Genomic DNA, 23,508 nt, shown 5'->3' with positions numbered 1-23,508 from the left:
ATTATCTGATTTGGAACAGTAGACTACAGAAGACATAAACAAATTTTATTTAGAGTCAGAACTGCATCGTGTAAGAAACACTGGTTCATTTGAGCAATTTTACCATGTAAAAATGATATTTCTGGATAAAATTCTGTTAGTTGAGAGACCAGTTTATGTCCACATTCTTCTGTGAACAGGGGTGAGTTTATTTCTATAAGTTAACTTTTAAACCCTGCTTGTAAATAGGGTGGATTCCATGTTACAAGTATCCCTTCCAACCCCCCACCCCTATCAACTGATCAATATCCTTTGTTTCATTTGTTGTTCTTGTTGTTGTCTTGGGGTTTTACTCCATTTTTCTGAGCATGATATACTATACTCCTGTGGGATTAATTGGCCATATTCAGACATATTTTACCATGTTTTTTTTCCAATTCTATTTCAGGAATCAATCTGACAAATGGCTACCAAAATATTCACAATAATTGTAAAAATTAAAAGTTCCAGAAGGCAGGGTTTGAACATTTTATCATGATCACACCAATGAGTAAGGAGAATAACACACGAGAATGTCATGGGCTTATCTGGACCAATCAGAATCAAATGAAGTGACTTGTTAACATGTTTCAGTATCAAAAATATTAAACTGCATGCATTATAGGTAAAGTGTGCTGACCATGTGATAACAAATAATATGAAATTTTTTCAATTTTCCTAAAATGTCTAATGTTTCATTTAATACTTTTACAAAACTATATTTTTTAAAAGTAATAAATGACAAAGATTAATTGCTAATAATAAATCATTGGTTGACACCATTAAAAAAACAGAGAATAAAAATACTTTTTGATTAAATGAAATCTTAATTTAAAAATGAATTTCTAGCAATGGGGAAGAGACACACCTCAGAACCTCGTGCCATGATGAGATACTGCAATATGGCCTTTACCAGTCCCATGGCAGGGGAGATAACAGCTAGATACAGGGCAAATAATTCACTGCTCCTTGGTGAACCCTGCTGCCAAGGTTGTAACATTAGCTCACTCATTTTCTGCAAACACAAAAGAGAGATGATTCATAAATCAAGATATAATAGCTGTATCATACCTGTATTTATATATGTATAAAAAAACTCTAACATTATTTAATTAATGATACTACAAAATTTGCACAACGGAATAGTTAAAATACTGGTCAATACTTTAAATTATCAAGTAATGTTTTTTCTTCTTTTACATCACCAATACAATAAAAGGTATATAAACTGTAGATGAAAAGTGAGTTTCCATTTTCGTCTTAAAACAAATGATGTATATAATATTGTGAAAGTTGAGTCAAATACAGACATTGATGTGTCACTGCATAATGCATTGACAGACCAGGGTGTTATTTTACTGGTAACTCTGAAAAACATAGCAACTAAGATCTACTGGCAGATCTAGGTCTTTGCAATTTGCAGCTGGATTAAACATAAAACAGTATATGGTATATTCCCTAATTAATGCTCCCACTCCCCTTTTTTATGAACAGAAAATTGTAAACTTACCAAGAATCATTACCATTCTGTAATCCATGAGTGCAACAAAAAGGACTTAAGTAGTCCACAATGACAATTTTAATATGATCCCATTTTAATGTAAATTTTTATAACATTTACATAGCGTGTGTACATGTGGTTTAGATTTGTAACTCTGCTTTAACAATTTTAGTCATATCACTATGATGTCTGCAGTGTGACAGTTTACAGTGATGTCTAGCACTGGGGCATCATGCTGCAGACATATAGCATCATGTCCCACTCAGTTACATTATTCTGACACCAGGCGAACCAATCCTAACACTAACCTCTTAATGTTGAGTGCTATGTGAGGCAGCTGTTAGTACCATTTTTATATGTCTTTAGTATGACTTGCCCAGGGTTCAAACCTGTGACTTCCCACTTCTGCCTCAAGTTCTAACCTCTAGGGTGCCAGTGCAGTTAACATTTACATAGTACAACTGTGTGACATTATTGATGCCTTTTAGAAACCTTATGCAGTAGTACTTCATATATTACATGTAATTTGTACTTCCACTAATGTAAGACCTGTGCAATACCTATCTGCTTCAGATCCATGATTACAACAAAATGCTGCAGCAGTCTCAGTTGATCACATTGTTACAATGTATATATAAACTACTAAAGTCCCAGGCACACATGTAGTGTTAAACATGACACATTAAAAGACTTACCAGTCTCACTTCAACCAACTACTGAGTGGGAAAATGTGTTGCCTGATTGATCATTTTAACTGTGCTGATACTTACAATCTTAATTCAGTGGCAGAGATACATGTGGTCATTAAAAGAGTATATCAAAAGAACAACTTTAGCTTTCAAGTCACAAGCACACATGCAGTGTTAAAGATGACTCAATAGCTGGGCAGCAAGATCAAAGACTTACCAGTCTTACTTCCACAGCTGCTGAATGGGAAAATGTGTTGATCAATTGATCATTTTAAACTGTGCTAATACTTACAATGACTGAATTCAGTGGCAGAAACACCCCCAGCTGTACAAGTGATCATTATAAGAATACACCAAAAGAACAACTTTAGCTTCCATTATTGTGCTCTACTAACCCCATTTGGAAAGCATAATGCCTGGGGATATTAATTATGGTATATACAGTATATGACAATGTGTGGAGAGTATCTTTTTATGCTTTTAGTGGAATCAGGGAATTTTACTTAGTACATTCATATTTAAAAATTATCTTTGCAAGAAGCTGTTTCATTCTTTCATTTTCTTAAGAGTACATTAGAATTTTTATTTTTTACAGTGACGTACCTTACTCCATATATCATCGTCTGAGCTTCTTTAAAAAACCTAGCCTACTTATATCCACCTTTAATCTATTATTTCAACCATATGTAACCTCTTAACATGGAATATCTATTAATTAATAAATATCTATTGTAGATCAAACCCTAAAACCTTAATGCTGCCCTAGCCAGACATAAGAGTACATTATGTTCAAAGTGAGGTTTCTCTATACTGACTTATGGCTCAATGTCAGAATTACATTTATCCTTAAATGAGATCTGGTACCATACCCATTAGGGAATGAACAATAGAGGCATGGTTCAATATCAGAATTACATTCATCCTCAAATGAGATCTAGTACTATATCCATGAGGTAGTGAACAATACAAAGGCATGGCTCAATATCAGAATTACAATCATCCTCAAATGAGATCTGGTACCTTACCCATGAGGGAATGAACAATACAGAGGAATGGCTCAATATCAGAATTACATTCATCCTCAAATGAGATCTAGTACTATATCCATGAGGTAGTGAACAATACAGAGGCATGGCCCAATATCAGAATACATTCATCCTCAAATGAGATCTAGTACTATATCCATGAGGTAGTGAACAACACAGAGGCATGACTCAATATCAGAATACATTCATCCTCAAATGAGATCTAGTACTATATCCATGTGAGACTTTCATGAAGCATGGTTCAACATCAGAATTACAGTTAAACCTGTCCTAACTGTCAGATGAATTCAGCGGTCACCTGGTCACAACAACCATTCTAATTTCCCCTCAGCAAATTTTTTATACAACTGTCATGTAATCAGCAGTCACCTGTCCTCTGTGGTCAGTGGCCAGGTGTTTCTTAATCAAGTAGTGGTTTAAACCTGCCTTCTGCAGTCACTAGAGTTTATTCAAATTAAACTTCTTTTGTTTGATGAGCAAGGCATGGTGTATATAAAAGTATAATACCTGAATCCATGTTTAAATGTTTCATATTTCAATTGTACTTACTGTAAACCAGCGAAACAAAAATTTCTGACAAAGCCAGATTCATCAAGCAGGGAGCACACATCAATGCAGTAGTCACATGATATAACAAAACAATCACTGAGACATGTTCTATTCTTGATGGATCTGACTTTCTCCAAGTTGCTGTGATAGTAGCAGGTTTCTGGTCATTGTTCTCCAAATAATATGTTGAGAATTATGTGTTCTTTTGCTCTGTTAGAAACAGAATGTGACTTTAATTTAATATTTTCTTAAGTTTGTGCAACAACATTGGAAATGGGATTTATTGTAGTTATCATGTGTTTATTGGACCTCAGATACCACTGATGTACAGTTGTGAGATTTGTAGTCATATGACTAGAAATACAAATGGTAACAGGTCAAATTTTACTGTAGCTTCATCTTGATTGTCAGCAGAAGTAAATAATGATTATATTACTCGCAATTACTCAAAAAGTAAATCATTTTCCTATTGATTTCATGCAGATATGACTCAAATTAGTTTGCTAGGCTCAATGATACGTTGCTAATCGATGCTGCCATTATATGGTGGCAGCGAATTTGAACCTTTCGACAGGCAAATGTCACTGACCCTATACCTCAACAAAAATGTCAAAATATCAATGACCGGGTGGTAAGGGTCTGAGAAAAGTTGGATTAACAACATATATGCTACTAATAATAGCAATAGAAGCTTCTTTTCATTCCCTAATCATCAAAGTTCGCAAACAAAAGCCGATTGTAATTTGATCTTGCTGAGTTTGAGCAACTGCTTAATCCATCCATTGTTATAAGTGTGAACACTGTTTTCATGCCTAATTATATCAACAGTCATGACATGTGTTTCACAATTACAGGTAAGCTGCCAATAAGTAATTTTAATTAGGTACCATTTTTCTTCTGATGACAAAAAAGCATTTGCATGTGTAACAGAGAGAAAGAGAGAGAGAGTTGCATTTAAGATTGGCTTTAAGAGATATTAAAATCAAAGCAGAATCAGATCCTGAAAAATGCAGTTATTTCTTTACACTATAGAAAATAACACCTTTTATCACAAACAAATCCAAGTGAGGATATAGAATCATTTACTGGGTCTTATTTCATTAAATTTTATTATTTTTCTTGTGGCTAAATAGATAAACTAAATACATACATCTTGGGAACATAATACTACTGCTAATAATAATACATGTGAACTAATAATAACAATAAAAGTACTAATAATAATGCCAATGCAAATGTTATTCAGTTCATGGTACTGGTACTCCCTGAGATACATAAGGGTTACGTTCCTGGGACCTCTGCATATGTTGATTTACTCTGTTAGGTTTTAATGGGCTACATACCGCTTTCACATCATGGTGAAGGGTAACTTTCTCAAAACATATAGAAATCCTTAAGATTGAGAAAAAAATGAAACCCATATGATTTACAGACATACACAAGGGGAGAAGCGCAACTATACAATGTGGGTGCACTCGATTTGAAGATCAAAATAGTCTTTGTGCATGTTTACAGTTCATTATGTATCTGCGGATTTACATAGTCGCTGTTTACATATATTGGAGAGTACCTGTACATATATTTTTCATGAATCAAGTTTGAGAACTAGACTCGACTTCAGAGGTCACCTGTCTACTAAGGTCACTTTTGCCTTTTCCCACAGGTGTCTGCTGTAGACAGGTTTGACTGTACTTTTATCCTCAAATGAGTTCTACTCACATACCCATGTAAGAATGTACTATATTGAAGCATGGTACATATCAGAAGTACATCAGATGATCTCTAGGACAAAACCCTTGTACTGTACCAAAGCATGGTACATATCAGACATACATCAGATGATCTCTAGGACAAAACCCTTGTACTATACTGAAGCATGGTACATATCAGAAGTACATCAAATGATCTCTAGGACAAAACCCTTGTACTGTACCAAAGCATGGTACATATCAGAAGTACATCAAATGATCTCTAGGACAAAACCTTGTACTGTACCAAAGCATGGTACATAACAGAAGTACATCAGATGATCTCTAGGACAAAACCTTGTACTATACCAAAGCATGGTACATATCAGAAGTACATCAAATGATCTCTAGGACAAAACCCTTGTACTGTACCAAAGCATGGTACATATCAGAAGTACATCAGATGATCTCTAGGACAAAACCCTTGTACTGTACCAAAGCATGGTACATATCAGAAGTACATCAGATGATCTCTAGGACAAAACCCTTGTACTGTACCAAAGCATGGTACATATCAGAAGTACATCAGATGATCTCTAGGACAAAACCCTTGTACTATACTGAAGCATGGTACATATCAGAAGTACATCAGATGATCTCTAGGACAAAACCCTTGTACTGTACCAAAGCATGGTACATATCAGAAGTACATCAGATCATCTCTAGGACTAAACCCTTGTACTATACAGAAGCATGGTACATATCAGAAGTACATCAAATGATCTCTAGGACAAAACCCTTGTACTATACCAAAGCATGGTACATATCAGAAGTACATCAAATGATCTCTAGGACTAAACCCTTGTACTGTACCAAAGCATGGTACATATCAGAAGTACATCAGATCATCTCTAGGACTAAACCCTTGTACTGTACCAAAGCATGGTACATATCAGAAGTACATCAGATGATCTCTAGGACAAAACCCTTGTACTGTACCAAAGCATGGTACATATCAGAAGTACATCAAATGATCTCTAGGACAAAACCCTTGTACTGTACCAAAGCATGGTACATATCAGAAGTACATCAGATGATCTCTAGGACAAAACCCTTGTACTGTACCAAAGCATGGTACATATCAGAAGTACATCAGATGATCTCTGGGACAAAACCCTTGTACTGTACCAAAGCATGGTACATATCAGAAGTACATCAAATGATCTCTAGGACTAAACCCTTGTACTGTACCAAAGCATGGTACATATCAGAAGTACATCAGATCATCTCTAGGACTAAACCCTTGTACTATACAGAAGCATGGTACATATCAGAAGTACATCAAATGATCTCTAGGACAAAACCCTTGTACTATACCAAAGCATGGTACATATCAGAAGGACATCAAATGATCTCTAGGACAAAACCCTTGTACTGTACCAAAGCATGGTACAGATCAGAAGTACATCCGATGATCTCTAGGACTAAACCCTTGTACAATACTGAAGCATGGTACATATCAGAAGTATATCAAATGATCTTCAAGACAAAACCCTAAATTGAAACACGGTTCAATATAATAGCACTCCATTAATCAAATACTATAATGAGGAATTGTTCAATAACAGAATTACATTCATTACTAAATGTGATCAGGAACCATACCCATAATACTAAACCTTATGAAAATATTTTGGAGTTTGTAAGTGAAGCATTTTTTCTTGTAGAAGATCCTATAGCATGGTTTGTTATGGGTGGTGGTGGTGGTGGTGCGTGTATTGGGGGCAGGTGCCATTATACAGAATGCATTTACCTGGAGACAGTTGACAAATATTGGGAAACAGTCAGCACCAAACAATTCCACCAGGGCATACTTGTACTTTAGTTCTTCTGGTTTGTCTGAAACAAGACGATGCTGCACTATGAATAAATGATATCAGGAACACGGTAATTTTACATGGACGTATCACAGTTATTAGTCATCATCATTATATACAAATGATATTAGGAACACGGTAATTTTACATGGATGTATCACAGTTATTAGTCATCATCATTATGTACAAATGATATTAGGAACACGGTAATTTTACATGAATGTATCAGTGTTATTAGTCATCACCATTATGTACAAATGATATTAGGAACACGGTAATTTTACATGGATGTATCACAGTTATTAGTCATCATCATCATGTACAAATGATATTAGGAACATGGTAATTTTACATGGATGTATCAGTGTTATTAGTCATCACCATCATGTACAAATGATATTAGGAACACTGTAATTTTACATGGATGTATCACAGTTATTAGTCATCATCATCATGTACAAATGATATTAGGAACACAGTAATTTTACATGGATGTATCACAGTTATTAGTCATCATCATTATGTACAAATGATATTAGGAACACTGTAATTTTACATGGATGTATCAGTGTTATTAGTCATCATCATTATGTACAAATGGTATTAGGAACACGGTAATTTTACATGGATGTATCACAGTTATTAGTCATCATCATTATGTACAAATGATATTAGGAACACGGTAATTTTACATGGATGTATCACAGTTATTAGTCATCACCATTACGTACAAATGATATTAGGGATAGGGAAATTTTGCATGAATGTATCACAGTTATTAGTCATCATCATTATGTACAAATGATATTAGGAACACGGTAATTTTACATGGATGTATCACAGTTATTAGTCATCATCATTATGTACAAATGATATTAGGAACATGGTAATTTTACATGGATGTATCACAGTTATTAGTCATCACCCTTATGTACAAATGATATTAGGGATAGGGAAATTTTGCATGAATGTATCACAGTTATTAGTCATCACCATTATGTACAAATGATATTAGGGATAGGGAAATTTTGCATGGATGTATCACAGTTATTAGTCATCACCATTATGTACAAATGATATTAGGGATAGGGAAATTTTGCATGGATGTATCACAGTTATTAGTCATCATCATTATGTACAAATGATATTAGGAACACGGTAATTTTACATGGATGTATCACAGTTATTAGTCATCATTATGTACAAATGATATTAGGAACACGGTAATTTTACATGGATGTATCACAGTTATTAGTCATCATCATTATGTACAAATGATATTAGGAACATGGTAATTTTACATGGATGTATCACAGTTATTAGTCATCACCATTATGTACAAATGATATTAGGGATAGGGAAATTTTGCATGAATGTATCACAGTTATTAGTCATCACCATTATGTACAAATGATATTAGGGATAGGGAAATTTTGCATGGATGTATCACAGTTATTAGTCATCGCCATTATGTACAAATGATATTAGGGATAGGGAAATTTTGCATGGATGTATCACAGTTATTAGTCATCATCATTATGTACAAATGATATTAGGAACACGGTAATTTTACATGGATGTATCACAGTTATTAGTCATCATTATGTACAAATGATATTAGGAACACGGTAATTTTACATGGATGTATTACAGTTATTAGTCATCACCATTATGTACAAATGATATTAGGAACACGGTAATTTTACATGGATGTATTACAGTTATTAGTCATCACCATTATGTACAAATGATATTAGGAACACGGTAATTTTACATGGATGTATCACAGTTATTAGTCATCATCATTATGTACAAATGATGTTAGGAACACGGTAATTTTACATGGATGTATTACAGTTATTAGTCATCACCATTATGTACAAATGATATTAGGAACACGGTAATTTTACATGGATGTATCACAGTTATTAGTCATCATCATTATGTACAAATGATATTAGGAACACGGTAATTTTACATGGATGTATCACAGTTATTAGTCATCACCATTATGTACAAATGATATTAGGAACACGGTAATTTTACATGGATGTATCACAGTTATTAGTCATCACCATTATGTACAAATGATATTAGGAACACGGTAATTTTACATGGATGTATCACAGTTATTAGTCATCACCATTATGTACAAATGATATTAGGAACACGGTAATTTTACATGGATGTATCACAGTTATTAGTCATCACCATTATGTACAAATGATATTAGGGATAGGGAAATTTTGCATGGATGTATGTTACTGGTCAACACTTCATACTAAATCACATTACCCGTTGGTAATATGTGTTCACCAATATAACTTTTGTGGTTGTAGGGAGCAGGGATCATTCTGGGCTTTGCCAATGTCGCAAATTGCAATTTGTTTTCCTTATTGGTGACAAAATATACCATCTGGCGATTTTTTTGGCAACAACCTTTTCTGGCTGTTTAATTTGTACATACAATCATGGATTTTGGAGTGAAGACATTCAAAGGAACCATGAAAGGAAGCCAACAAATTGGGTACACAATGCACAGGAACCTATCTGTTACATACACAAATCCTTTGTTTGTATTGACAAATCCATCTTTAAAGTGCATTGTTACATCATAATCCGCCTATGTTGACATATGGCCTGAGTACTGTATGCTGTGATACACTCAGTCATGCTACAGGACTATACCTACAACTGACCAACCTCTGAAGACGCGAACAGAACCAATTACAATTAATTGAACGATGGCTAATCCTTCTGTTGTTTTTTCTTAAATGTACCAATAAAATAGTATACTGAAGCATTTTTTAAACTAAATATTCACTGATTTTTCGGGTCCAATACACATGAAATTATCAAAAGACACACCATTTCTCGCTGTGGAGTGCGTTATCCCCCCCCTCCAAGTGCCCCCATTTCACATTCTGGTCAGTTGTGCCCAAACTGCACAATAACTAAAGGTTAGGCTCAAGCCTCTTTGACATACTTCAAAGAAACCTCCTGTTCTACAGTGAGTGAAAGCACTAGCAGTGATTGACAAATAAATGCCCTCTTTTGTTATAACTAACAATGCCTAAAATGGGTGTGAATTTATGTTAACAGTTCATATGTGGCCTCAAGCTGTCATACATGTGATAACTATTTCACAAATTTTATATCCTACCTTATTTCCTCATTGTTAACTCATACATGCATATAACACTGCTTACAAAATAACATTTATTCCAAATTATTTTGGGGTAGCACATATGTTCTGTGATATGTTTCTAAAACTGAAAGTTACAGCAGTATTTAACAACACATCATTTTTGTTTTGGACATCATGTTTCATTCAAAAATATGAAAAAGAAAACCTTCATTATGCTTCAGGGAAGGATAGGAAACTTCCACCCAAGGGATAAACATTTCACATCAGACACTCAGCCTCATGCTTGATGAAAAATTCTGACCCTTGGGTGGAATTCTCCTATACCCATATGATGGATTCTATTAATCCTACAATATCAAGCAACCTCACCTTCAGGATATTCATTTTCAGGTGGTATGGCTAGATGTTTCAGGACCCTGAGTACTGTGATAAGCCCCCGTGGCAGCTTAAGGACTGATTCGGCTTGCTGTTTCAGTTGATCTATGATATTGGGCAAACAATCATAACTCAGTACTGAGGGAATGCCTTTCAGAGGAGACAACCAATCCTGAAGTTTGGTCAGTTTGGAATTAAAATCTGAAATAGATTTGAACCTGCAGATTTATCATTGTTAGATGTGGAACCAATTATGAGAATTCTGAGATGGTTACAAGTCTGTAATTTAAAGATCCAATGAACAATGACCCACCTCTAAAGACCCCTTTCTCCATACGATACATAGCATGAATTAAGTACAGACAAAATAATATCTGATCTGCATGAAAATAAATGAACTTCAGTTCCACCTTACCAATCACAATGAACCTTACAAATCACAATGAACCTTACCAAGCACACACTCATCTACAAGCTATGACAAACCTTACCAAGCACAAACTCGTCTACAAGCTATGACCAACCTTATGATGCACTAACTCAACCAACAAGCTATGACCAATCTTATGATGCACCAACTCAACCAACAAGCTATGACCAACCTTATGATGCACCAACTCAACCAACAAGCTATGACCAACCTTATAAGGCACCAACTCAACCAACAAGCTATGACCAACCTTATGATGCACCAACTCAAAACAACAAGCTATGACCAACCTTATCAAGTACCAATTCAATCAACAAGTCATGACCAATCGTACCAAGCACAAACTCGTCTACAAGCTATGACCAACCTTATGATGCACTAACTCAACCAACAAGCTATGACCAACCTTATGATGCACCAACTCAACCAACAAGCTATGACCAACCTTATGATGCACCAACTCAACCAACAAGCTATGACCAACCTTATAAGGCACCAACTCAACCAACAAGCTATGACCAACCTTATGATGCACCAACTCAAAACAACAAGCTATGACCAACCTTATCAAGTACCAATTCAATCAACAAGTCATGACCAATCGTATCAAGTAAAAACTCAAAACAACAAGCTATGACCAACCTTAGCGAGTACCAACTCAATCAACACGTTATGACCAACCTTACCAAGCACAAACTCAATCAACATGCTATGACCAACCTTATCAAGATCTAACTCAACCAACAAGCTATGACCAACCTTACCAAGCACTAACTCAATCAACACGCTACGACCAACCTTATCAAGCACTAACTCAACCAACAAGCTATGATCAACCTTACCAAGCACCAACTCAACTAACAAGCTATGACCAACCTTATGATGTACCAACTCAACCAACAAGCTATGACCAACCTTACCAAGCACCAACTCAACTAACAAGCTATGACCAACCTTACCAAGCACAAACTCAATCAACAGGCTACGACCAACCTTATCAAGCACTAACTCAACCAACAAGCTATGACCAACCTTATCAAGCACCAACTCAAAACAACAAGCTATGACCAACCTTATGAAACACCAACTCAACCAACAAGATATGACCAACCATACCAAGCACCAACTCAATCAACAAGCAAAGCCTATTATCTTGTGTGCCATAATTCTATACAAATGGATAATTCTATATTTAGCATTTGTGTGGTAATGGATCACTGAAAATTAATCACTCAGCAATAGTGTGGTAATTGATCACTTATGCATTGTCATTAAGGTGTTAGTATTATTGCAGTAAATGACTAAAACAATTCAATATAAGGTGTTAGTATTATTGCAATACATGTATATTACAAATACACTTCAATTTTTCCGCTGACATCTGAATGGGTTGGTATTCAGCATGGTGAATATTAGTTTTGGTTTGAGCAGCATGGTTGGTTTGTATATATCACTCTCTCTTTCTCTCTCTCTCTCAATCTTAATAAATCTGCCCATACTGTGCTGAGGGAGAAAACTACATTCAGCAAAGGTGATGCAGCAAGCTGTGAAAATATAAATGTATAGATCAAATACCTTCCACATGAGTCATCTCTCTCTTTTCAATATAAAAAGAAGAACAGTTTTCAATGACAAATAATAAGACTTGATTTAACATTTACCTAAACAGAAAAGAAAGATAAAAAAAATGACTGAAACCTAAATGTAATGGCAAATGTTAAGACAAGACTATCCTAAATGTAATGGTACATGTTGAACGAATAATAATCTACAATACCAAGATTTTGGCTTCTGAATGATTCACAATATATGTTACATAAATTGGACCATCATAGTATAGTTGCTTTGGGGCATTTGACAATTTAAATGGAAACAACCATGTGACTTACAAGAGAATGACCGTCTTAGAATATTGCTAAAATAGAGTGAACTCAAATGATTTTCAACAATTAATTAAACAACATTAGGAATTAAAACTGATGCATATCACTTTTCTCAAACTATTTATTCATTATATTTAATGTTACATTCTTCTCCAAGGAAGTAATTAACTTGAAAATGACACTTCTGACTACTACCAAACTGTTTGTGGAAAACTAAGCTTATAATCTTAAAATGGCCATTATTGACAGTCTTTTATAGGCAATGTATGTCATCGTGGTTTTCATTTTCAAATATTTGACAATGTATTAATATATCTTACTGTTATTGAATGCAAACTCTAACTGATCTTATTAAACGTGTTCAAACATTTGGATCATATTAATATTAACAACCATGGATTTCCAAAAACTTAAAGTACATTTAAAAATTATTCAGAGAAAAATGTAGGGATTTTCCAAAAAATTAGGGAAAGAGAGTAGTCTTGAATCCTTTTCTTCACAAGACTGATCTAAGACCCAGGTATCAGCAAGGACAATATATACACATCTTAAAATCAACAAGGAGTTCACTGGGATTTTTTTATATCTGAGAACCATCCTACTTCTCTTCATTGAAATGCTTAAATGACTTGTGAGAATTTTTGTATATATTTTGCTGAGTAAATTAAAACTGAATACACTGATTAAAATCATGCTTAACGTCTTTTCCTAATAAACTTACCAGAGCCTGCAATTGCCTGAAGACGAGCACCATATTTCTGCAGTGTGATGATGTTATCTGAATGCTGAATGGTGAACATCAGGAGTTCTGTGGCATATCCAGCACATACAGACTTCTTAATCCTAATATCAACAACATCATCGCCTGGAAAAAGAAAAATCAACAAAAATTCATGCTCAGCAGTTCTTTTTTTTAAAAAAGACATTAAACAAATGAACTTTCATCTAAGTTTTACCAAATTTATCTAAGCAAGCCTTCATCATTTCATTCTTATGTATTGTGCATTTGGCGTTTTAAAAAAAAACAATGCACATTGCTAGTAGAAAAATGTCTGGTGAGTACTTTTATGTACTAAACACAACACACAACCCCGTAATTGACAATTAGGTTCCCTTTAACCACAAGTTTATCTTGGAATACACAAAACAAATAAACTTATGTAACCAGTATGACTGTGACGGCTCTGACACCTCTGAAATAGTTATTATATTACATCTTCCAATACTTTCACCTCAAGATCCTGACAAAAGAGTCATAACCCAAAGTCTGAGGCATATAATGTGCTTTCTTTTGATAACTGCATCGACTGTATACAAATCTCCAAAAATGCCACTTGTTTCTAAATTGTCAGAATTCAATTAACAAATTACTTTTACAAAAAAAAGGATTCCTCATTTTATCTATTGTTCTAGGATAGACAGTAATCTTAAGTTCTTAGTGTTTCAATAAAAACTCACCTTGCAGTTCCAGGAAGGGCAGAATACTTTTTAGGTTGTTGTCCAGACTCAAAACTTTGACCACAATCTCTCTGCCCAATGGGGTGAAGGTCATTGTGTACATGCTGTGGAGGACCCCTATGGGCTCTGCATCATCTATGTCTTTATCCTCTACAAGAAACAAATATTAAAAATTTTTATCTAAAACTGTGAAAATTACCTAAGAAATTAAAAATGAAACCCAACTATAAATGTGTCCACAGGACACAGATTCTCCTGTCTCTATGCTACACCTTAAGGGGCAAACTAAGTAAAACAGTGGGACATTAAATTAGCCTTAACCTAAAATGTCTTAATTTAAGTCCAAGTTAAATACTTGATGTTGATAAGTCAAATCCCACATTATATCCTTCAAAATCAGCAGCACACAGATGCAACTATCTATTCAACACAACCAGAATTCCTACTGTTTTCTTTCTGGAATAGACACAATTATAACAAGTGGGCTATCATGATGCTAACTGTATACCCTCTCATATACAAGTGATCATACAATTTCTTCATAAATTGTGTTCATATTGGTGTTTTTTTGGCATTTATTAATGCCATAATAATTTTCAGATAATTATCAATGATGTTTAGAAATATGATTTCTGGATATTAGACCAAAGCAAAACAATCTTTTTCTTTTTAAATCAAGTTGATTGCATCTTAATCTCTAATCTGCTGCCCCTTTTTTCAGAAAATGAGAATCTAATTCAATCTCTGCAGGAAAAAGAATCCAAGCAAGATGAAACAATGTATAACTAACAAGGTTTTATTTTTTCATGTGTACAAATGTTCAGCAAATGCATTGTTTGTGATGTTGAGATCAAAGGTCAGGCCTCTATATTTTGACTGCCTGAGTTAATGTCTGCCACTCACATCAAAATATTCAGTGCATGGGTTCTGATTGACCCTGTAATGTGTTGTAATGGCAGATGCTAGATTAATTAGTGCCAGGACTACATTTTGTTGTTTCCATGGATTAAACAGGCATGGTGACAATGCAGAAAGCAAACTGACTAAGTGTACTTTCATAAAGTGTGGTATTTCTAATGCAATGCACAAGACTAAGGGTGACTACCTGTATCATGAATTAATTGGAGATCAGCAAGAATAAGTAGGTGGATTTGTACTGTTCAACATTTACGGGCGATGGCATAGATTATTAAATTGGTATATGCTGCACTAGCATTGTCTGGTCAGGATTCAAACCTGCATCTGTCTAGTCATGATTCAACAATGCATCCATCTGGTAATAAATCTAACATACTAACTACAGAGACAACACAACTTTCATACAAAAGAGAAGACACCGAACAATCAATCAGAAATATGTGCTGATCAGTACCTTGTAGACAAAAGTCACTTGTAACTACAGTACAATTGTATGGCTCTGCTTCACAGCATTATGGCAATGTGCCCCAGTAAAAAGTGACCTCTCTAAGATCATGGTTCATATTCATGGCTACACAGAACTGCACAATGTTAAGGGTGTCACTGTACTATGTATAATGTACCCCAACATATGGTGACCTCACCTACATCATATACCCTTTTATGGCTCGCTTGAGTAGCATTATAGTGAGAGACTACTGAACTATGTATAATGTACCCCAGTACAAGGTAAACTCATCTAGATCATGTTAACGTTTTATAGCAACTCTCTATAGCATTATAGCTATGTACCCCTGTATAAAGTGACCTCGAAAACATTATGATATGTGCTAATGGGACTCCCTTTAGGTTATATTCTCATGGAACAAAATATCACTTAATACTGTTACTGTCACGAGAATTTAGTTTTTTGAGAACATTTAACACAATGCAGGACTTCTTATTAAAAGTCATGAATTTCATGATGTTGAATCAAATTTCAGGACACTAACCACTGTTTACAAAGATAAGATGAGCAATATAACAAAGTTTCCTTTACCACTTTTTATCAAACATTTATTCACGTTCAACTGTCAACAAGTAGGAGCCAATTCTTTCATTATTTTCTAGTGAAAAGAAATGGGATCCATGCCTGAATAATGTACCCAAGTATAAGGTGATGTCACCTATGACTGTCCTGGACTGCATTATAGTGAGGGGACTCTGTACTATTTATAATGTACCCAAGTATAAGGTGATGTCACCTATGATTGTCCTGAACTGCAATATAGTGAGGGACCACTGTACTATGTATAATGTACCCCAGTATAAGGCAACCTCATCTATGGATCCCTATAGTGGTTGTGTAATGAAAGTGGTAATTAGTAAGACTGACTGACCTTTACCATGGTATTCCAGCAGCTGGTCAACATACTGCAATGTTTGTAGGAAGTAGATCAGCTCCAGTCCCAGCTGTTGGGCAGGACTGTCCTCACTGGCTTCATCTCGACTGTATTCCTGGAGGTAACAAAAATACAATCATCAATGACAAACATTCCATATATACAAAGTACAGTAAATAAAATTTATTTCCTTGAACATCAAGTTTCATAATTTTGAGGACAAATACTATTAGTACTTCAATATGTATTTATGGAATTTTAGGATATTACAAGTTTTGTGTATATGTTATTCAAGGACAGTGTGAGTCTTGTGTATATGCTATTTAAGGACAGTACATGTTTTGTGTATAAGCTATTCAAGGGCATTACAAGTTTTGTGTATATGCTGTTCAAGGACATTACAAGTTTTGTGTATATGCTGTTTAAGGACAGTACAAGTTTTGTGTATTTGCTATTCAAGGACAGTAAAAGTTTTTTGTATATGCTATTTAAGGGCATTACAAGTTTTGTGTATATGCTGTTCAAGGACATTACAAGTTTTGTGTATTTGCCATTCAAGGACAGTAAAAGTTTTGTGTATATGCTATTCAAGGACAGTACATGTTTTGTGTATATGCTATTCAAGGACAGTACATGTTTTGTGTATATGCTATTCAAGGACAGTACATGTTTTGTGTATATGCTATACAAGGACAGTATGTTTTGTGTATATGCTATTCAAGGACGGTTTATGTTTTGTGCATATGCTATTCAAGAACAGTACATGTTTTGTGTATATGCTATTCAAGGACAGTACATGTTTTGTGTATATGCTATTCAAGGATGGTTTATGTTTTGTGCATATGCTATTCAAGAACAGTACATGTTTTGTGCATATGCTATTCAAGGACAGTACAAGGTATTTGTATATGCTGTTCAAGGACATTACAAGTTTTGTGTATTTGCCATTAAAGGACAGTAAAAGTTTTGTGTATATGCTATTCAAGGACAGTACATGTTTTGTGTATATGCTATTCAAGGACAGTACATGTTTTGTGTATATGCTATACAAGGACAGTATGTTTTGTGTATATGCTATTCAAGGACGGTTTATGTTTTGTGTATATGCTATTCAAGAACAGTACATGTTTTGCGCATATGCTATTCAAGAACAGTACATGTTTTGCGCATATGCTATTCAAGGACAGTACATGTTTTGTGCATATGCTATTCAAGAACAGTACATGTTTTGCGCATATGCTCTTCAAGAACAGTAAAAAACTGTGGATATGCTATTCAAGGACAGTATAAGTAGATCCTTTTACATGGTCAATTGTTTTCATTTGGTCTGTGAAATCAATGGCTTACAGCAACCATGAAAATCTGCACCTAAGAAATAAAGGCAAATATACCACACACGAATCCAAAGAAATAAATGTCAATGTACAGTATATATCACAGAAGATACTTAACACTTAAATATTTAAATACACAGTTATGGATATGTTCAGTTACCATATCTGGGAGATAACAATGTGTCCCTTATAAAGTGTGGCTGCTCAATACAGGTTACTGGTTCCTAAAATTGTTGTTGTTGTTTTGGGGCTTAACGCCATTTTTCAGCACACGATAGGCTATACATGGCGGCCAGTATTAATGGTGGAGGAAGAACCCGGGAAAACCCTGGAAAGAACCACTGACCCACGAGAAGCTACTGGCAAGCTTTCTCACATACCCACATTGGCTGAATCCTAGACTCGAACCGCCGCAGACAGAGGTGAGATGGCAGTGATCCGTAACGGAGAGCGCTTTAGACCACTCGGCCACTCGGGGCCCCTCCTAAAATTGTGTGGTGTCATTATTAATGTAAATACTGTTTGGCTACATTTTAATTAAGCAGACAGTTGTATCCATTGTCTTTGTCCAGGTTCCAGTATAATTTCTACTGAACTAATTAATATCCTGGTTTTAAAAAATATCCCCATAAAATTAAATGGTTTACCCTAAGTCTACCTACTTTTTTCAGTTTGAAAGTGTAATAAATTCTTCAAAGAAAACAAAAAATACTTTTTATCTTATTCAAATTTTAATTTCCAGTCATGTTATATAGACTTTTATATGAAAACTAATTCCTGATTGTACAATGTCACTTGTAGAGGTAATATGCACTCCTCCACCCCACCTACCCTGATCTCAAAACACATTCTGAGCCTTAAAAAAGACCTCAATACTGTTAGGAGGTTGGCAGGTATGAGAAAATGTGCATTAAAAACAAAATATAGAACGCAGTCTTGGCCTTATACATTCACATTTTGCTAATTAATTCAAGATTTTCATTGCATATTGTTGTTTTGAGAAGACAGCGAATATCTGACAAGTGACAATCTTATTTTATTAATGCTAGGTTATCATATCAGTGTCATATCAGTGTCATACCAGTGTCATATCAGTGTCATACCAGCATATTATGTACAGTATATGATGAGAACATTTCAATTTTTTTGTGAATATATCTGATGAGTCACATTATGAGCAGAATGCAGTATATGTACTTTGATAGTTCTTATATAATCACATTTATGTTGGATGTATGCATGTGTGCAATATTTGTGAATAATAAGACAAAGCATGACCCAGTTCTTTGTTACTGTGATCTGATGGTCATACCCCATTAACAGAGCATCTGGTGTAACCATAGCTAGCATCAAGTGTTGACCTGTGTGGAGACAAATCGTGCCACAAAAGGTATGTTAATATACCATTCATCAAGATATGTTTGGCCACCTCTATTTGGAATTTACTGCAAACTTTTATTTTGAATTGGCCACTTTCTGAAAGCTGTTAGAATCATTATTCAGCCTTTTATTTGATAGTGAAAATTTCGTTTTATTGTTTAAGCACTGATCATCCAAATGAATGTAAAAAATGGTGTTCCTTCACAATGAAGTGTTCAATCTTTATACTTAGTTGTAAGATGGAGACATTTGTATGTTGCAATCAGTTCATATTCAGTCAGTACCATCTGAATTAGGATTAAAACAGGTGTCAGAGAACAAACCTGATGTTATAGATTTGTAATTTTTATCTTATCTTCTATAAAAAAAAACTCATTTCTTATCTGGTCTTTTATCTTTACTGATTTATTCTCACTCAGTCCATTCATGTAACTGGTGGAAGGGAGTTGCAAATTAAGCTGTTTAGGACACTGTGTCCTAAATTATTGGCTGCCAGTCAGTTAAAATACATTCAACTAACTGTGAGAAGGAGAAATCTACAGTTGCAACAAAACAGTTGATCTCATGTTACAATGACCATGAAGTTTACTTTTTAAAACTTTAGCCTACTACTTTTAAAAAAAAGAGAGCTAGAGACTGCCAATCTATTAATAGACCTACGGGAAATATTGGACTTTATGTCTATCTGTTAACAGACTTATGGGAAATATCGGACTTTATGTCAATCTCTTAATAGATCTATGGGAAATGTTGGACTTTATGTCAATTAAAATCAGATCTCCATTGTCCTACATGGAGATTTGATGGACACCAATAAGAGGTCATGTTCTGTTGACCTTGTAGTTCACCAATTGAATCACAACTTTCAAATATCTGAAAGTGACACAGTTCATTCGCAATATATTGTTACCAAAGATAACTCTCCCTAACACAGATTTGTAATACTGTATCTGATAGGCTACTAGAAGTAAGTGGACTGGGAACTCCAAAAGTCACCAAAACGTGAAATTTTATTGGTGTCTGTCAGATTGCCATGTAGGACTGTAGATCTCATTTTAATTAGACTGGACTGTATGTGGAATAAAATTACAATGCAGATGAATGAGAACATGTTGTTTAAATCCTTCCTTCAAGTATTTACAAAATGTAAAGAAGTCAGCTTGAAAAATAAGGCTTGCTTGGGGAAATTTAAGCTTGCTCCAAACATATCTTAATGCAAGAAAAAAATGAAATAAAAAAGGAGATATATTAAAGAAATTGCATTCTATTTATTTTAACTTTTTTAATATATGTGTTATCTTTGTTAGTACCTTAAAAAGATATGCTGATAATCATAGTTATTAAAATCAAATATGCAAATAATGGATGTAGATGAGAAACGGTTGGGATGCAAATGTCACAGGTCAAAAATAAAGAAACTAAGCAAGCCAAAATATGTCTCAGCTATGTTTATCCTGTAGGTTTTAATTAAATATAACATAAATTAGTTGGCAATATGTGGAAGCAACTCCATGTCAACTGTCCAACAGCTCCATTGAACTGACAAATGCTGAAGTAACAATTCCCTCCAAAACAGAAGAGTGGGATGCATTCTGATTGGTCAATTTTGAAAATCATTCTTACAATAAAGATATCTGCTATAATTAAAGTTTGCATTCAATTTCTTCTGCAAACATTAAAACTGAGAAAAAATGTCCAAATGTACACTCACAGTGCATACATATCTCCATTGTAATTATAAATGGTGGAATAATGGTTTCCATAAAAACTCGACAAATACATTACTAACTTGGTATTTCAAACAGAGTACCATTTTCCACTACTACATTTCATCCCTGCTTAAAGCTGATGTCCTCATCAACTACCAAATTATACTGTAGATTTACAATAACTGATTCCACATGGTCTTTCAAGACTAACTTAAGTATAACCACTCTCTTGAAGGACTATAATCTTTATCATTTATTTCACAAAATCCCTACCCGTATGTATCCACAATGTTTACATCAGAGTTAGACTACATGGTTTGTGGGATATGACCACGATGATTAATCCAACCCAAGTGCACAGTATTACCATGGGATTTACTCACTGAATTACCTAACATTGCAAAGGAATGGTAAAATTCTTGAAAATTAGGATGTGATGCAGAATCATGTCTTGTACTAAGAATTCACATAGTGTGACTTTGCGTGTTATGTTTATTCATCTGTGTGTGTGCAGTGTTTGATATCTGACTGAGGCAAACAATGCAGATTTAAATGTTTCTCTGCAGTTTCTTTGCATGATCATATTAAGAGTGCCTTAGTCTCAGCTTTTATTCCTCAAAAGGCAATGTTACACCAAATTCTATATCTAACACTACTGTTACAGAATGAACCTTAGAGATCGGCTTCCAGGCTTTGTCAATAACATCAGCTTCAAGCAGAAACTCATCTTCACTTGAAGATTTGCTGCTAGTAGTAGTAGTAGTAGTTGCAGTAGTAGTTACAACAGTATCAGCCAAATCAGCAGTAGTAGAAGCCACACCACCATTTGGATATGTCATGGTTGTGGCATGGCTTACAAATTCAAACAATTTTCTCACCAATTTCTCCTAAATGATTATTACATAGCTACAGTCTTGTGATTGTTCTCTTAATGGTTTTACTTAGTACATTGTGATGTTTGTTATGTACAGTGTATGCATTAGGATACATACAATGAGCTCTCTCTTCATAGCACTGCAGTTTGAGGTTTATAACCACCAAGTGCATTATACATGGAACAGTAAGAACAAGCCCTATGCACTGAAATGTGCTATAGTAAGGGCAAGCCCTATACACTGAAATGTGGTATAGTAAGGTCAAGCCCTATGCATTGAAATGTGCTATAGTAAGGAAAAACCCTATGCACTGAAATGTGCTATAGTAAGGACAAACCCTATGCACTGAAATGTGCTATAGTAAGGACAAGCCCTATGCACTGAAATGTGCTATAGTAAGGACAAACCCTATGCACTGAAATGTGCTATAGTAAGGACAAACCCTATGCACTGAAATGTGCTATAGTAAGGACAAACCCTATGCACTGAAATGTGCTATAGTAAGGACAAACCCTATGCACTGAAATGTGCATTAGTAAGGACAAACCCTATGCACTGAAATATGCTATAGTAAGAACAGTGTTCCATTATGAATAATGGTATGCTGATCAACAGATACAGTTTTTGGTGACATATCATGTATCAAATTTTATTGGAGAAAAATTGTTCACATATAGTTAATGGGAGATGTAGATTTACTCAGAATGAATCTTAACAGCACATATACATGATTTTACATCAGCTTCATAGCCACAATTTTGATTCCTGATCACATTCATAACTACAGTAGTCTAGTTTACCAACTTCATCACTTTTCAAATAACTTGAAACAAGATCAGTAAAAAAAACTACATATAACCTATTGAATGTTTAAATGCATGAAAACTAAAATAATGGCTTTAAACATGAATTACATAGAAAGCTGTCTGGTCACTGGGACACTTGATCATTGCATTAGTGTACAAAAAAAAAACAAATTTATTTTTGACCAGGAACATAGTAGGCTATATCATGCCATATGAGTTTACATTTTATGTTTGATATTAGATATTTATAGTTTCTTGCCATGACTGGACACACAGGGTTATATCTATTGCAATCTTTTATTTTCTGTCTCTTTTTATTTCGAGCCTTTTCTCTCCTTTTTTACTAGTCAAACTGACTAACTACGATCAAAATTCTACTAGTCCTACAAATTTATACTAGCCTTGGGCCACTGAACTATTGTAAAGGGTTGGTTGCCCAAGG

The 23,508-nt window shown here is 34.6% G+C and overlaps 1 protein-coding gene across 2 annotated transcripts in view; it reads right to left on the bottom strand.

Moving 5' to 3' along the window:
* LOC149785893 (protein virilizer homolog) overlaps nucleotides 1-23,508 on the bottom strand; it is a 160,433-nt gene that overhangs the window by 58,557 nt on the left and 78,368 nt on the right. For both annotated transcript variants that reach the window (XM_089979888.1, XM_089979889.1), the window contains exons 18-23: nucleotides 16,960-17,077; nucleotides 14,663-14,812; nucleotides 13,926-14,069; nucleotides 10,886-11,092; nucleotides 7,305-7,390; nucleotides 887-1,033 (exon numbers count right to left, since the gene is read on the bottom strand). In XM_089979888.1, the coding sequence (XP_089836014.1) occupies nucleotides 887-1,033; nucleotides 7,305-7,390; nucleotides 10,886-11,092; nucleotides 13,926-14,069; nucleotides 14,663-14,812; nucleotides 16,960-17,077 (852 nt within the window). The remainder of the gene's footprint in view (nucleotides 1-886; nucleotides 1,034-7,304; nucleotides 7,391-10,885; nucleotides 11,093-13,925; nucleotides 14,070-14,662; nucleotides 14,813-16,959; nucleotides 17,078-23,508) is intronic.

The sequence above is a fragment of the Sinohyriopsis cumingii genome, chromosome 13 (genome assembly GCF_028554795.1).
Source record: "Sinohyriopsis cumingii isolate HCF-2022 chromosome 13, ASM2855479v2, whole genome shotgun sequence".
Taxonomy (NCBI): Eukaryota; Metazoa; Mollusca; class Bivalvia; order Unionida; family Unionidae; genus Sinohyriopsis; species Sinohyriopsis cumingii.
The sequence above is the reverse complement of the archived record's forward strand: the minus strand, read 5'-3'. Positions and strand labels throughout refer to the sequence as shown.